The 14,183-nt window shown below is 41.6% G+C and overlaps 3 protein-coding genes across 3 annotated transcripts; 2 read left to right on the forward strand and 1 right to left on the reverse strand.

Moving 5' to 3' along the window:
- Positions 1-909: 909 nt before the first annotated feature.
- Positions 910-3,735, forward strand: selenoj (selenoprotein J). Its single transcript, XM_084707557.1, has 10 exons — positions 910-1,049; positions 1,254-1,320; positions 1,518-1,694; positions 1,845-1,943; positions 2,020-2,112; positions 2,213-2,369; positions 2,527-2,642; positions 2,832-2,909; positions 3,057-3,196; positions 3,419-3,735. Exons 2-10 carry the CDS (start codon positions 1,254-1,256, stop codon positions 3,518-3,520), a joined length of 1,029 nt encoding a protein of 342 aa, XP_084563683.1. The 5' UTR covers positions 910-1,049; the 3' UTR covers positions 3,521-3,735.
- Positions 3,736-4,308: 573 nt separating this feature from the next.
- Positions 4,309-9,238, forward strand: eif2b5 (eukaryotic translation initiation factor 2B, subunit 5 epsilon). Its single transcript, XM_084708053.1, has 16 exons — positions 4,309-4,490; positions 4,975-5,099; positions 5,219-5,404; positions 5,550-5,727; positions 5,854-5,934; positions 6,053-6,130; positions 6,267-6,579; positions 6,751-6,896; positions 7,086-7,233; positions 7,316-7,414; positions 7,554-7,661; positions 7,761-7,851; positions 7,937-8,060; positions 8,165-8,290; positions 8,443-8,553; positions 8,730-9,238. The coding sequence occupies exons 1-16, from the start codon at positions 4,323-4,325 to the stop codon at positions 8,778-8,780; spliced, it is 2,133 nt and encodes a 710-aa protein (XP_084564179.1). The 5' UTR covers positions 4,309-4,322; the 3' UTR covers positions 8,781-9,238.
- A 121-nt stretch (positions 9,239-9,359) lies between these two features.
- Positions 9,360-11,357, reverse strand: mul3 (mitochondrial E3 ubiquitin protein ligase 3). The gene is given in 6 exon segments (XM_084708054.1): positions 9,360-10,154; positions 10,157-10,437; positions 10,579-10,699; positions 10,769-10,856; positions 10,962-11,087; positions 11,228-11,357. Coding segments are annotated over 5 exon segments (816 nt in total). The 5' UTR covers positions 11,079-11,087; positions 11,228-11,357; the 3' UTR covers positions 9,360-9,945.
- Positions 11,358-14,183: the final 2,826 nt, after the last annotated feature.

The following is a 14,183-nucleotide window of genomic DNA, read 5'->3' on the forward strand; positions in this document are numbered from 1 at the left end:
TCTCTTTGAGCCCTCAGTGGAGACACAGAAAGTACCACTACTTCCTCTCTAGCGTGTCGGCCAGGTTTGCGCTCATCAAGGACATTTCGGCTTCTGAGGCAGTGCTTATCACTTTGAATTGTAAAACTAGTCAGATCGGCGTTAACTTCCTCTTCCTCTATGGGCCTCCTACGCTGCAGAATTAGGGTAATGTGTTCATTAGACAGGCTCATAAATAACTGAGAGGCTATTTCAGTAGCCTAATAGATATCGGTTCTTGATGCAAATACAATTGCATCTTCCCACCATACGGTCGGCACAATTCCTATACTAAATTAAACGCATGTTTGTGATGTCAACCCATCAACTCTATACGCACTGTAGCCTACATAGGGTTCCGACTAATAATTGTAGTGAAACACACTGCCAGGCAAAATCTTAGCGCTGCCAACATTCCAAATGGATTTACCCGCTTTGAATGTGGACTGTTCATTTATAATCTGACGGGAATTGTAAGAGAAAGGTCTCTTTGTTTTTGAAAGGATGACGGGGATGTTGTCCACTTTTAGCAAAACCCCTAAACTAATTTATTTCACACCATGGTAAACCACTTCCATATGAGGGTCGATCATAAGCAGTTATTGGCTTGGCTCAAACCTCCCGTTTAGAGTCAATTGGAGGGATTATTTATTTATTGTTGAACAGTGTAAGGATAAAACAAGACAGAAGGGAGCGATACTGAGAACTCCGACGGATTTGGTCATCTCTGTTGGAGTTCCGCCCCTGCCTCCATTTGGCGAATCAAAACTTTGGTTTCCAACCACCCGTAGTAAGGGGCGTGTTTCTTCATGAGTTGCTGCGTGATTACGACAAATCTCTATACTAATAGGATTGGCAAAAGGAATGACTGTTCAGCATGATTTCCCAAAAAATAGATTACATATCATACAAATGGTCGGGCGCATAGCATATTTGATTCGTGTGAAGGAGCAATTTACGGTTTCTACGCTGTCTAGCAAGTCACTGTTTCATAATACCCGAAAGCATCGTAAACAGAAGAGGATTCCAGGGTAAAACAACTAAAGTATTTCACAGTTAAATGTTTTCCCCAGAGAAGGACGTTTCTTGTCTCCTGACTGAGTCTCCTTATCTGCCGTTCGTGTGACGGTTGTAGATACAGCCCACATTCGACAGCCATGCGTTGACAGAAACCATTTGCCCGATGAAGGGTACGACTTGCATAATTTGCCTGATGAAGGTTCTATTTGTTTCAGATGGCCTCAGCTCTGGTTGACAGAGCATTAGGAGCTATCATTGGATCAGCTGTAGCGGATGCAGCAGGTGAGGGCCCTTGATACTACTGCCCTATCTTGCAAAACCAAAGTCTTGTTCGACTAATTAATCATAAACATAGGCTAAATTGCCAGTTGCATTATCATATACCAACAGTAAGCTTCAAAACTCAAGCTTTCATCCTATTTCACTATCAAGTATCCATTGACAACCTGTTTATCTTTCCTCATCTCTACTCAATATAGCTCAACCACTCCATTGGGTGTATGATCTGCAGAAGTTGGCAGAACTTCTAGCTAAGGAATCCTACCCAGAGTTCCGGCCTCAGTCTGCCAACCCCTTCTACAAGAGGGAAACAGGCTCACAGAGTTGTTATGGGGACCAAGCATACGTGCTGTTGGAGTCACTGTCTGAATGTGGAGGTATTGTTTGAGACTATCAGTCATGGGGTCATGTGTTCACCTCATAGTGAGTCTAAAGGGCATATCCTGGTTACTCTTACTCTGTGTGTTTGACAGACTGTGACCGTGTGGCAGTTTTTTTAACTTATCCCCCATCTGTTATTTTCCCAGGTCTGAATGTTGATGACCTTAGGAAGCGGACATACAAATTCTTTGGACCTGGGTCAGAGTATGACACTCCTGTCAATAACCCTTATAGAGAGAAAGGAGGTAAACCAAGCTTACTAAGGAGTGATACATTATGTAAAGAAAGAGTTTCCATGTTAATTGTGTTTTGTTATATAAGGACCACGACCAGAACTGCCCATTGATGGACCATGGAGACAAGCAAGTTTAAAAAGCTTCATCAAGAATGTGGATGCAGGCAAGGAAGAGACAGGTAAAACAATGTGCTTTGTCAACACAACTATTCAAGATTCATGTTTTATTACCTGGAGCATAGATTTTAAGGACTAAAAATGGCGTGTTTATTTTAACAGGCTGTGATACAGACTTCCAGATAGATGGAATAGCAAAAATGGCTCCTGTTGTGGCTTTTTATGCGGGAAAGCCAAACATGCTGGAGAAAGTTGAGGATGCAATTCGTGTCACCCAGAACAGTGATGAATGTGTAGCTGAGACTCTTGCAGCAGCCAGGTTAGCAAGCCATCCTGTAGTTTTCTTGTAATACTGTAATGATTTGTAAACAGTTGTGCTGATATTTTTCCAAAAGATATGACATTGCAAGACATTCCTATATGTTGGACTTCATCTAAAAGCCACATGGCTTTATTTATTCTTATTTATTTTAAAGGTTCCTGGAGTATTTTATCCTGAACGGTCCTGATCCAAATGCAGTGGATTCTGTGCTTGATCAGCTGACTGACCCAGAGAGGAAGCAACCCCAGGACCTGGACAAAGCTGTGGTTGGTATGTGACGCCCACTGCGTGGTTGCTTCAATACACTAACATCATGTGACAGAGTCATGTAAGACATCCAACTTATCTTCAATATGTGCTTTAGCGTTTTACAGGAAATATTACGGTATCTGGCGCCAAAAAGCAACAAAGACTAACATAAAACATTTAAAATATTTCTTATAAAACATACTCTTTCAGGGCACATTTATCAAGTAAAGGAGAATTTATCCAAGAGTCCCCAGGAACTGATCCCTGCTGTGTTTACAAATGCATGAGGTAAGCTTTGTTCCCTCCCATAATGCTGCAATATCAGAGAGAATGTCTGTTATCCTAACACATTCTCTGGGAAGGTGTTAGACGTGGGTTTGGAATTGATAACAGAGAAAAAGTTTGTCTTTAATCTCTCTGTTTTGGTTCCTCTAGGTTTGCCTGGTGCTTTCCAAGCAGCACTGCATGGGATCCTGACAGCCAAGGGGTATGAGCAGGCTATCAGAGACACCATGCGCTGCGGGGGATGCACCTGTAGCAGAAGCTCCTTCATTGGGGCCTGTCTTGGGGCTCAGGTGGGATGATTGTTTTCATGTTTTTTTTTATGATTATGGCCACATTTAAGTTTGTATTGTTGGACAAAGAGTTTAGTTTATTAAAGATAGTTAAAATGTGGTCTTTACCGAGTAATTTACACTACTAAATGCAGTCCAGTATCATTGGAGATGATGCATATCTCTATGATATTCTGAAAAAAAGACCATATTCTGAAATGTTTTTGCTTTTTATGTCCACAGTTTGGGCTTCAGGGAATTTCTAACTCATGGAAGACCAAGACTCTTCGTTATAACGATCTGCTCTTACATGCAAAGAAGGTTACAGGTCACTACCAAATGTAGTCACACTTTTTCTTCAATGCAATTGTAACATTTACAACGGTTCTATGAGAATCTATAGCATCTTTGGTTACATTAAATTTAACAAAACACTACATGAAAGATCTTACCTAAACTTCAGTCGGGTTGGAACTGGATGAGTGTGTTTATGTTAAATCTCAACTGTACCGAAGATGTTGCTACCTGTGAATTAAATAAAACAATTAACCCATCGTTAAGGTGTTTTAAATGAGTCGTTTTGTCAGAGCTACCCCTCCGGTAAATTGGGAGATTTATTTATTTATTGAACCTGAGTTTGCCCATAGAATAACACTATTTTAAAATGATCATGTGTATAAAATATATGAAGAATACTATGAACACAACTCAGTATACAGAAAATTTAGTTTCGATTATGTTTTTATAATTGAGCATTAGGGAGATTGGGCACTGATGTTGGGTTAGGTAAAGCTTTTCAACACCAAACTCTACGAAACATGTATGAACCTTGCTTTGTACTTGTGGGAAATGCTTTTCTAGCTGAAAGGGAGCTAATTCTCACAGACACTCAAAAATGTTGTGGACCGCTGCAAATGGCGACCAAATCCATATTAAAACCCATAGATTTAGAATGGAATGTCCAACAAGCTCAGTCATGCATATGTAATGGTGACTTAGTCAATTGTCCACATAATTTAGGGCCACACTGTTTAGTGCATGTGTGACAATTTTTTGTTATTATTGCTTGCGCTTCAACCAATTAAGTTTGCATTATAGAGGACACCGTAGTTGTACTTTCTGACGAAAGCTTGTTGAAACACGGGGGATGACAAACATGGCTGTCAGAGTGGGAAAGCAGAACCGGTCAGGTGCTGGTCTTTCAGGTAGGAAAGGAGCAGTTGATCAAGATGAGGACGAGCAACCACTGCAGGCAGTGCTGGTTGCTGACAGTTTCAACCGAAGATTTTTCCCCATCTCGAAAGACCAGCCCAGAGTACGTATGTGAAAATGAAGGAGTGCAGTGCATGTTAGAATGACTACGCTGGTAGTCTACATCAACAAGGTTGTGGCTAGCAGCTAACGTAACTGCTAGCTTGCTAGATAAACACAATCATACTAAAGAGGGCTAGCTAGAAATGTGATGACATGAAAACTTTCATTTGAAATGTTCTGGCCCTGGATGGAGAGTGAGAAAATGATATTGGGGTAGTCCATGCGTGTTAGCTGTATTGTTAGCTAGCTAATAGGGCAGAAATACGTTCAAATGTATCAGGCAAATTGATAGTTAGCAGAAGTTACAAATTTGCTGAATAATACAACACTTCATTCTAATGGGAAGTGGCAATTCTGCCCTGGAAATGTGAGCTGTAACCACTAGTTTATATTCTCTAAAGTGTCTTTCCCACTTAAATCTTTATATGTGCCATGGCACATATGAGCAGGTTAGTATGTTACACTGTTGTGTTTGTCTGGTCCAGGCTCTACTACCTCTTGGCAATGTGGCGATGATTGACTACACCCTAGAGTTCCTGACATCAACAGGAGTACAGGAAACCTTTGTCTTCTGCTGTTGGATGTCCAATAAGATCAAGGAGCACTTGCTGTAAGCACTCCATCACTATCACATCGCTTTTGGCTGTTTGTGCCATTATTGAATAGTCTCCTTGTACTGCAAATCGTTATGTGGCACTTTCATGTCTTTCTTTGCCCCCCCCCCAACAGTAAATCAAAATGGTGCCGCCCCACCTCTCCGAATGTAGTCCACATCATCACCTCGGACCTGTACCGTTCTCTCGGCGATGTGCTGAGGGATGTAGATGCCAAGTCCCTGGTCCGTTCAGACTTTGTGCTCGTCTATGGAGACGTGGTGTCAAACATTGATGTCAGTCAAGCCTTGCATGAGCACAGGTGAGGGGCAGCCTGTCCTGGACCTGTCTACACGTTATTTCAAGGATACTTGGGTTATTTGATTTGCATGTTCCCTAAATACATGTTTTTGTGTGTAGAAAATTGTGTGTTGTCAAAGCATTTGGCTGAATTTCTGTCCATGCAGGTATCGTCGTAAAATGGAGAAGAACATCTCTGTGATGACCATGATCTTCAAAGAGTCTTCGCCCGGACACAAGTCACGCTGTGAGGAGGATGACATCATCATTGGCATAGACAGCAAGAGCAAACGCATTCTTCACTATCAGAAGACACAGGGGTTGAAGAAGCTGCAGTTCCCAATGGTGAATGCTCCCTCACAACACACCTGTTTAATTTTAGCTATCTGTATCCGTTTTAGAGCCTAATAGAAATACAATACAAAGCAGTGTATGTAGCAACTAATATATTTAGTCTTTTCTCGCATGCAGAATATTTTCCACAGTGGAAGTGATGAGTTTGAAATCCGATATGACCTGCTGGACTGTCACATCAGCATCTGCTCCCCACAGGTACTGTGAGTGTCCGTGAGATGCTGCTCTGGGCTGTATGCACAACTGGAGCCCATCTGAAATTGATGTGTGACTAATGAGCACTACACAACTGCAATTTTGCTGCTGTTCATTTCAGGTAGCTGAGCTCTTCACTGACAACTTTGACTACCAAACGAGGAATGACTTCGTAAAAGGAATTTTGGTTAATGAGGAGGTAAGGAAGAACTCACAGTCAATAATTATTTATAATAAAGAATAAAATAAAAAAAGATATGTTGCTTACACAGTGATATTTTTAGTATTGTTAGTATTTGTATCTTATCATGTTGAGTATGCATTTCCCTTTCTAGATCCTGGGGAACCAGATACACATGCATATGACCAAGGATGGTTATGGAGCTCGGGTGTCTAACCTGCTCATGTACGACTCTGTATCGTCGGACATGGTGCGTCGCTGGGTCTACCCCCTCACGCCCGAGGCCAACTTTACCGACCAGAAGGGCCGTGGCTGCACACACTCCCGTCACAACGTATATCGGGGGTCGGGGGTCAGCCTGGGTCATGGGAGTCAGATGGAGGAGAACATTCTGATCGGCTCTGACACTAGCATTGGGGCTAACTGTCACATCTCAAACAGTGTCATCGGCAACAACTGCACCATAGGTACCGTGCCCTACACACACATTTTCGTGTTTTACTTCAGTGACGAATAGTAGTAAAGTTGACTAAGGAAAAGATCAATTGGGGAAAGTATGTCTGAATTTTACCTTCCCATGGATGTTGCCAGTAAAGTTTATGTTGTGAGTATACAACTCCTATAATGTCCTCTGCTAGGGGATAACGTGGTTCTGGACCGTGCCTATATCTGGAATAACGTTCACATCGCCAACAATGTGGTCATCAGCCAGTCTGTGGTGTGTGACGGAGCCGAGGTCAAAGTGGGCGTCAAGCTAAACAAACAGTGTGTGCTGGCCTATAATGTAAGTTACGAGTACAAGCATGCACATAGACCAGGATGGTACTGTCTTGTTAGTTTGCATAGTTGTGACGTTCCCCCCACAAGCGCTCAAGGAGCTACACATTGTCTTGAAACCCTGTAAGTTTCTCTGGATAAGAGCGTCTGCTAAATGACTAAATGTAACCCAGATATGCATGTGCCTTGTTTGCAGGTGGTGATCGGACCAAGCATTTCCCTCCCAGAAGGCAGCGTGGTGTCCATGCACCACCCAGAGGAGGTGGACGACGACGATGATGATGACGAGTTCCTGAGTGACGATAGAGACGTGGGCAACAGCAAGGACAAGACCAAGCAGAAGAGTAGGGCACCGCATGACACACACGTGAATGTCTGCTAACCTTAGTCAAGTCAAACGTATGCTAACCATCTTCTCTTCCACAGCTTTTAACCCTGTGGAGGTAGGAGCAGAGGGGAGAGGTTATATCTGGAAGGCCAGCTGTCTGGACGACGACGACGAGGAGTTGGCCCAGTGCCTATGGGGTAAGATGCCGTGGGATGGAGACATCATGCAGTGAGGTGTAGTATTGCTGTTTACCTGGTCCTATTGCAAGGACCATAAGCTGCCTTGTCATTGTGAGGCAGCATCTGAGATGTATGCTTGATGATGCTTATATCCAAGGGCTGGTGTTGAACCCTGACCCGGAGAGTGAGAGCGAGAGTGAGGCCAGTGAGGACTCTCAGGACCCTGGAAGTCGTAGTGTGTCTCCAGAGATGGACGATGTCAAAGGTCTGATGTCAGGGGTGATGCCCTCTCAATTTGATGTAATATAAAGGTATTTGTGTCCAAGGATGCTGCTTCTCAGACTCCCGTACTGTGTTTGTGTAGTTTTCCAGTTGGAAGTGCTGGGTACTCTTCAGAGGGGATTAGAGGAAAATATCGGCTGTGATAATCTTGTGCTGGAGATCAACTCTTTAAAGTAAGCACTTTTTTCTTTGGATAATATATCACTTTGTAAGCACTTGCGATATCCCCAAGCTCACATTTTGATGTTCCTCTTACAGATATGCCTACAACATCACTCTGAAGGAGGTCATGCAGATTCTGACCAGAGTGGTTCTGGAGTTCCCTTTCCAACAGCAGGGTCATCAGCTCACCACCCCCCAGTATACGTCTCTCCTTCTGCCTGTGCGTACCAGATCCTGTGTTTCTCCAAACCTCCAGTTAATGGAGTGATACATACACACACACACACAAAGAAAATCATTATTTTTGTCTCCTTTTCTTCTCAGCTGTTGAAAAAGTGGGCACCGGTCTTCAAAAACTACATCAAGAGAGTGCAGGACTACCTGGACTGCCTGTCGGCCATAGAGGAGTTGTTCCTTGAGCAGGAGACTCACTGGAGTGCTATGGTGAAGGTGAGTCTGGATGCAGACAACCTGGCTCATTTTAATCTTATTTAGTATAACTACCCCTTAAAAATCAGTCTTTGTTATCTGAGAAAAGATCATGCACTTTAGGGCATATAATACTTAACAGAGCATGATGTTTTGGGGTTTGTCTGCCTCAGGTCCTGATGAACATGTACCAGCTGGAGATCCTGGAGGAGGACACCATCCTGCGCTGGTTCTCCCAGGGAGCCACCACAGACCAGAGCAAACGGCTGCGCAAGAACCAGGGGGTGAGCCAGGGGGGCTAGCCCAGTCACAAACCACTGCACTTAGTTGGTTTTCGAAGAACAATCCCTTTCAAGTTACTACACCACTGTAATTACTAAATGTAAACGGGTAAGAATGTTTGTTTTTGTGCATGTAGCATCTGTATTAAAGTGTTATTTTTTGTTTGTTTTGACTGCAGCTTCAGAAGTTCATCCAGTGGTTGGAAGAAGCAGAGGAGGAGGGCGAGTGACGGGGTGCAGTCAAGGGCAAGACCATACAAAGACTTTGACTTCAGACTGTTGAGGGCATACAGTACATACTAGAGACCTGGGTTAGAATCGGCATTTAGAAGCTTTTGTGGTGGTCAGTGTTGACTCAGTTGCAGTTTCCTGTTGCTTCTCCATTGGCTAGTGGTCTTGTAGATATGTACAGTGCAAACTGACATCACTTCACGCAAATGCAAACTGAAAAACACATATCCCACTGTGCCATGTGGAGGAAGGGCTATCTTGAATGGCAACACTTAAATAAATAAAAGATGGAACTGAGCTACATTTCAGGAACAGCATGGAGCCTTACTAAAAGATGCATCATGAAACTCAGATTTACTCATATGGTTTTGTTTTACTATAGAGTTGTTTTTTTGTTTTATGATTGAGAGACAGACACCAAGAAAAATATCAAGAGTGAATAAAAGATTAACACCAAGGTATGTTTCACATTCTTCCCCTGGGACTTAACTTAAGAGGTAGTTGAAAATAACAGGCTGATGTTTGGAGCTGTGCTGCTGACTAGAGGCAAAGTAGCCTGTTGAAGTACCAGACATATAGACAGACACATTCTGTATTTTCATACTATGAACAGTGTTGACAGTTATCCTCCATGAATGTGATGTTAAAAATACATAATTACATACATACATACATACATACATAATTAAAACAAAGTTATGAACAGGGAGTCAGGTGACTGAGGGGTTAGGGAATCGGGCTAATAATCAGAAGGTTGCCGGATCGATTCCCTGCCGTGCCGAATGTTGTTGTGTCCTTGGGCAAGGCACTTCACCCTACTTGCCTCGGGGGAATGTCCATGTACTTACTGTAAGTCGCTCTGGATAAGAGCATCTGCTAAATGACTAAATGTAAATTTCAAAAAATGAGAAAAGGCACAATTACTATATAGGTGTGTTCGGGTAAATTAGAATGGCACTGCCACCAAAGTCTTGTCCCTGTATAACTGTGGTCCTTTATAACCATATGGTATTCTGTCCATTTGAGGGAGCAGACAACGTAGTAATTCATACATGAACACAATTTGAGGCAATAGCATAGACACTGAAAATAGGTTGACATGTTGTAAACTGTAATCATCCCAGTTGTTAAAGTAGGTGGATAACCACCACGTCACAAGTACACCTACTCTCTCTTTCTGTCCCTTCCTCCAAACAAGCTGTGGAGCATGCCAAACAACAGAGAGGCCCCTGTGATCCCACAAGCTGCGGTCAGTCCCTTCCACATGGTGGCCGAGCTCTCATGTCTATCCATGAAGCTCTTATAGTCAGTTGGCACCAAGATGTATTGACGGCCACCTTGCGGAGCCTGCAGCCTCATCACTTGCCCCCCTCCAGCACCACCTCCCCAAACCCTGTCAGGGTGCTCCCAACACGAAGCAGCTCCTCTGTTTCCTCCTGGGCCACAGGCTTCTCACCACTGAGGCCCTGGACCATCATGTCCACCAGACCCTCCTCCGCGTGCCGGACTCGATGGTAGACCCGCTCCAGGTAGCAACCAGAGGCCTGTAGTGGTGCCTGAACCTTCACGTATGTGTCGTTGATGTACGCTCCGGGGCACACCAGGCAGAAGGGAACTGCGTTGTTGGTCTCCTTTTTGTTCCTCTGTCTGGAGTTCCTGAGAATGCAGAACAGGTCCTTTTGGAATCATATGCTAGGTGTAAAAGCTTTCCAACAACGCATGGTCTTTGGAGTTATTTTACTTCGTTATTATTATACATAATAATAGATATTATAGTTGTGTATGTATGGCACATACCATGTTCTGGTGAGGGAGTTCCATATTTTCCAGTGTTCCTGAATAGAAATCCTCTGGAGCACACCATAGCACCGTGGGACGAACTGACTGGCCAGCGGTTCACTTTCTGCCTGGACCAGCCCTGGAGCAAGAGCAGTCTTTTTAAGCATTATCTACACACTAAGCTATGATTTCTTAGCTAAACACTTACCTTCTATTGCCACATACTGCAGTCGTTTGTGAGGGGATGCCTTCAGTAGTCTTACCAAGTGTTGGTCTGGTCTAAAAGTTGGAATCTCCTGCATGTTACAGGAAATCAGTGAAAGAATGATAACCATTTAGATAACTGGATTTGTTAAGATAAATAATTGACATGTATGATATGAGGATACTGAATTGCTTGCCTTTAGTTTTCGAATCTCCTCCTTCTTTTCTTTATATAAGTGATAGAACAAACCAGAAAAGGCAAAGCTGGATCCAACTCCTATCAGAACCAAGGGATTGATATGAAAGTCGCTCATTGTCTGTGTCTGGAAAGGAAATGTTCATGACTGTCTTCAACATTATTTGGTATTTAAGTAAATCATCAACTTGAAACATGTCCCTGCTAGCTATGTAGCCAATTTGCAAGCATGTTCACCCAAGTAGAATATTGCCAAAGCAGGCTCACCTTTAAATACGTTGGCCCAAATTTAAGTTGCAGACAGCAGCAAGCTCTTCATCAAAAATCGAAAACGAAACTGTGTTCTAGCTCTGACATGTTTGACTTCCTTGTTTAGAGCGCACGTTGATTGCGTTACACGTGCTAAGCCAATGGGGAGGCAAGCTACCGCAGCTGCAGATAAACTGTTCCACCACTGTTCCACCAGGTGGCAGCAATTTTCTAGCTTCGAGACGATCACCTACTGAAATAAAAAAATATTTTACTGGCTTTTGTAACACACAATCGAGAACGAATACAAATCAATATGTATCATACACAAACAGAGTAAAAGAAAATTATTCATTTCATTGCATTTAAGGTTCATTGCATTGATTCAATCTTAAGGATGTCTCGAGTCAAACTGATGTAATATTGACCTTTTATCAGGAAACGACTCTTAGAGGTCTTCATCTAGAGGTCTTTTGGTCTTGTCTGAAACCAATAAATTACACAGAACAAGATTTGTGAGAGTCAGATTTAATTTCTGGTCTAAACAACCTAATAAAGAAACAAAATTAGGCCTCACAACCAAGAACCATTGCTTCCATACCAGACAAATTAAGAAGATAATCAAAAGGTCAAGCTGTTTGTACAGAATTTTGAATGGGTTACATATTGCCTTCTAAAGCTTTGAGGTTCTCATGCTAATCAGTCACACCTCTATCCCTAAATTTTGTTTGTTGAGGCTCTACTATACGAGAGCATTGTTTGCATACTATTGTTGTATGTGTGAGTTTGCGATCATAGGACTGAGTCCAGCTTTTTTCCAGTACAGTGACTCACAAGGAATACGTCATTAACTGCTTCCTTATTCTGTCAGTGTACAGAAAGTTACGCTACTATCAATCATTTTGACACCTACTGAGGACACAAAGTATTGCCGTCTTCTCATCACCTACTCCCCCTCTTTCCTGAGTTTCCAGTCTTAGTTTCTAGTCTTAGTTTATCTGTTGAGCTTCAAAGGTTTACCCAAAGTGGAAGAAATGTAATAGTCCACAGGAGCGGCCCTGCCTCCTGAGCCAGCTGTTGCTGTCAAGGTGTTATCCTGCCCAGACAACCTCTCGAAAAACCAATCTTCTTTAAAGTCATTTAATCTTCAAGGCATCCATGCACCAAGAAACAGAGCTCAAATGTAGTCTATTTTTCCCATCTCTGGAACTTTTTCCAGTCAACTCAGGATAGTAGTAATGCTTTGCTACCCCTCTTCACCTTTTGAATCACATGCTGATATGATGTGCATGATGTGCATCATGTGCATATGATCATCTTTACACAACCAAAAGGATTGTTTCATGGTCTTTATCATGTTTCCTTCACTTTAGTTTTTCTGTACTGCTTTAATGATACAGTTGTATAAAGTGCTCTATTTCATAATAATGTCATAAGCTGACAAAAAGAGGAAGTCTCCCAGTGCAAGTTTTGTTTGCATGTGTCCTTGGGTGTATGTAGTCACAGTGGCTCCATGCAGCTTGTAGTAAAATATAATTCTAGGCCTCCCTACAAAACTTTGCTTCAAATAACTAAGGTAGAGGCCAGAAAATGTTATCTTCTGAAATGATACCTCACCAACCTTGCACTAATGTGCTAAAACAACTAAACAACAGTTGGCTGAACACCACTATGATACTGTGACATAAAATGTTTACTGCGACCATTGTATAACTAGAGTTCCATTTCAAATATATTTACCTTATTCAGGAGACAGATATTATATAAGATTATGCCAATAAAATAACGGATTTCAGAAACAGCATTGACAATTTTGCATAAATGTACAATGTTGTCATAGCAGACCTTAATGAACCTTCTGTTTAAGCCCTTTTTAGTGATTTGAGTCATATTTGGATGTTTTCCTGGTAAGGATGATCTCTGGGAATTTGTCCTCAGTAAAAACACACTGGTTTATTAATAATAATAATAATAATGGCTGTATTACTGTAAACACAACAAAATGACTTCAGTTACCAATTACTCTCAACAACTTCGTAAATCTTTGTGGTAGGTTTTTAGGGTTTACATTCTGTCTTATTAGATGTAATTGATTGTGTGTCTATACAGTATATGAGCCTTACTTTGGTTGTATAATGCGTAACAATTGTCTAATTGCCTGTATTTATACTTTGGATTATACCATTCCAATTCATAACACGTCTTCAATAACTATTGATGTTTTTATTGTCCCAGCATTATTATGTATTAAATGGATCCTGGCAAAACTCCAACTCCAGCTCTAACTAACAAACTGGATAAATGAATGAGGTGTGGTTTATCTGCATTGACCAACCTTGATTGCACATCAAGAAGAATTGCTCTTTCTTTCTGTCTTTCTTTCTTTATGCATGGTGTGAGTAACTGCTGAGAACCACATGACAACTATACAATAATGTTCCTTATTTCACAGATAACAGAGTTCAACAAACATCTTTGCAGATAACGCTGGGGTAGCCTTCCTCCTCTCAGAGTGATTTGTATACTTTTCCACTACACAGCGGATAGGATTGGAACGTGTCTTCATTCTTCTTTCAGCCCTTGCATTTTCAAAGTGCAAAATTAAGTTTTAGACACTGAATTACTACTCTCATTAACATTTTAACATCTCATTTTTGGTAGATCATATTGACTGACAGACACAGCCTTCCTGGGATTATAAGGCTTATATATATATATATATATATATATATATATATATATATATATATATATATATATATATATATATATATATATATATATATATATATGTTCATTTCTTTGCTCATACTGCATCCATGACAATTAGCATTGTGGGGCAACAATAAACATACTGTGCAGAAACCTTTGAGACAGAAAAATAAAAATTTCTGGAAATAATTTAGACATAATTGTCCTGAATAGGCTTGTATGTATATATTGTTTTATAGGAAAAGATTTCGTCCAAAACCAG

This window comes from Hypomesus nipponensis, chromosome 10 (genome assembly GCF_054491055.1).
Source record: "Hypomesus nipponensis isolate SF chromosome 10, ASM5449105v1, whole genome shotgun sequence".
Classification (NCBI taxonomy): Eukaryota; Metazoa; Chordata; class Actinopteri; order Osmeriformes; family Osmeridae; genus Hypomesus; species Hypomesus nipponensis.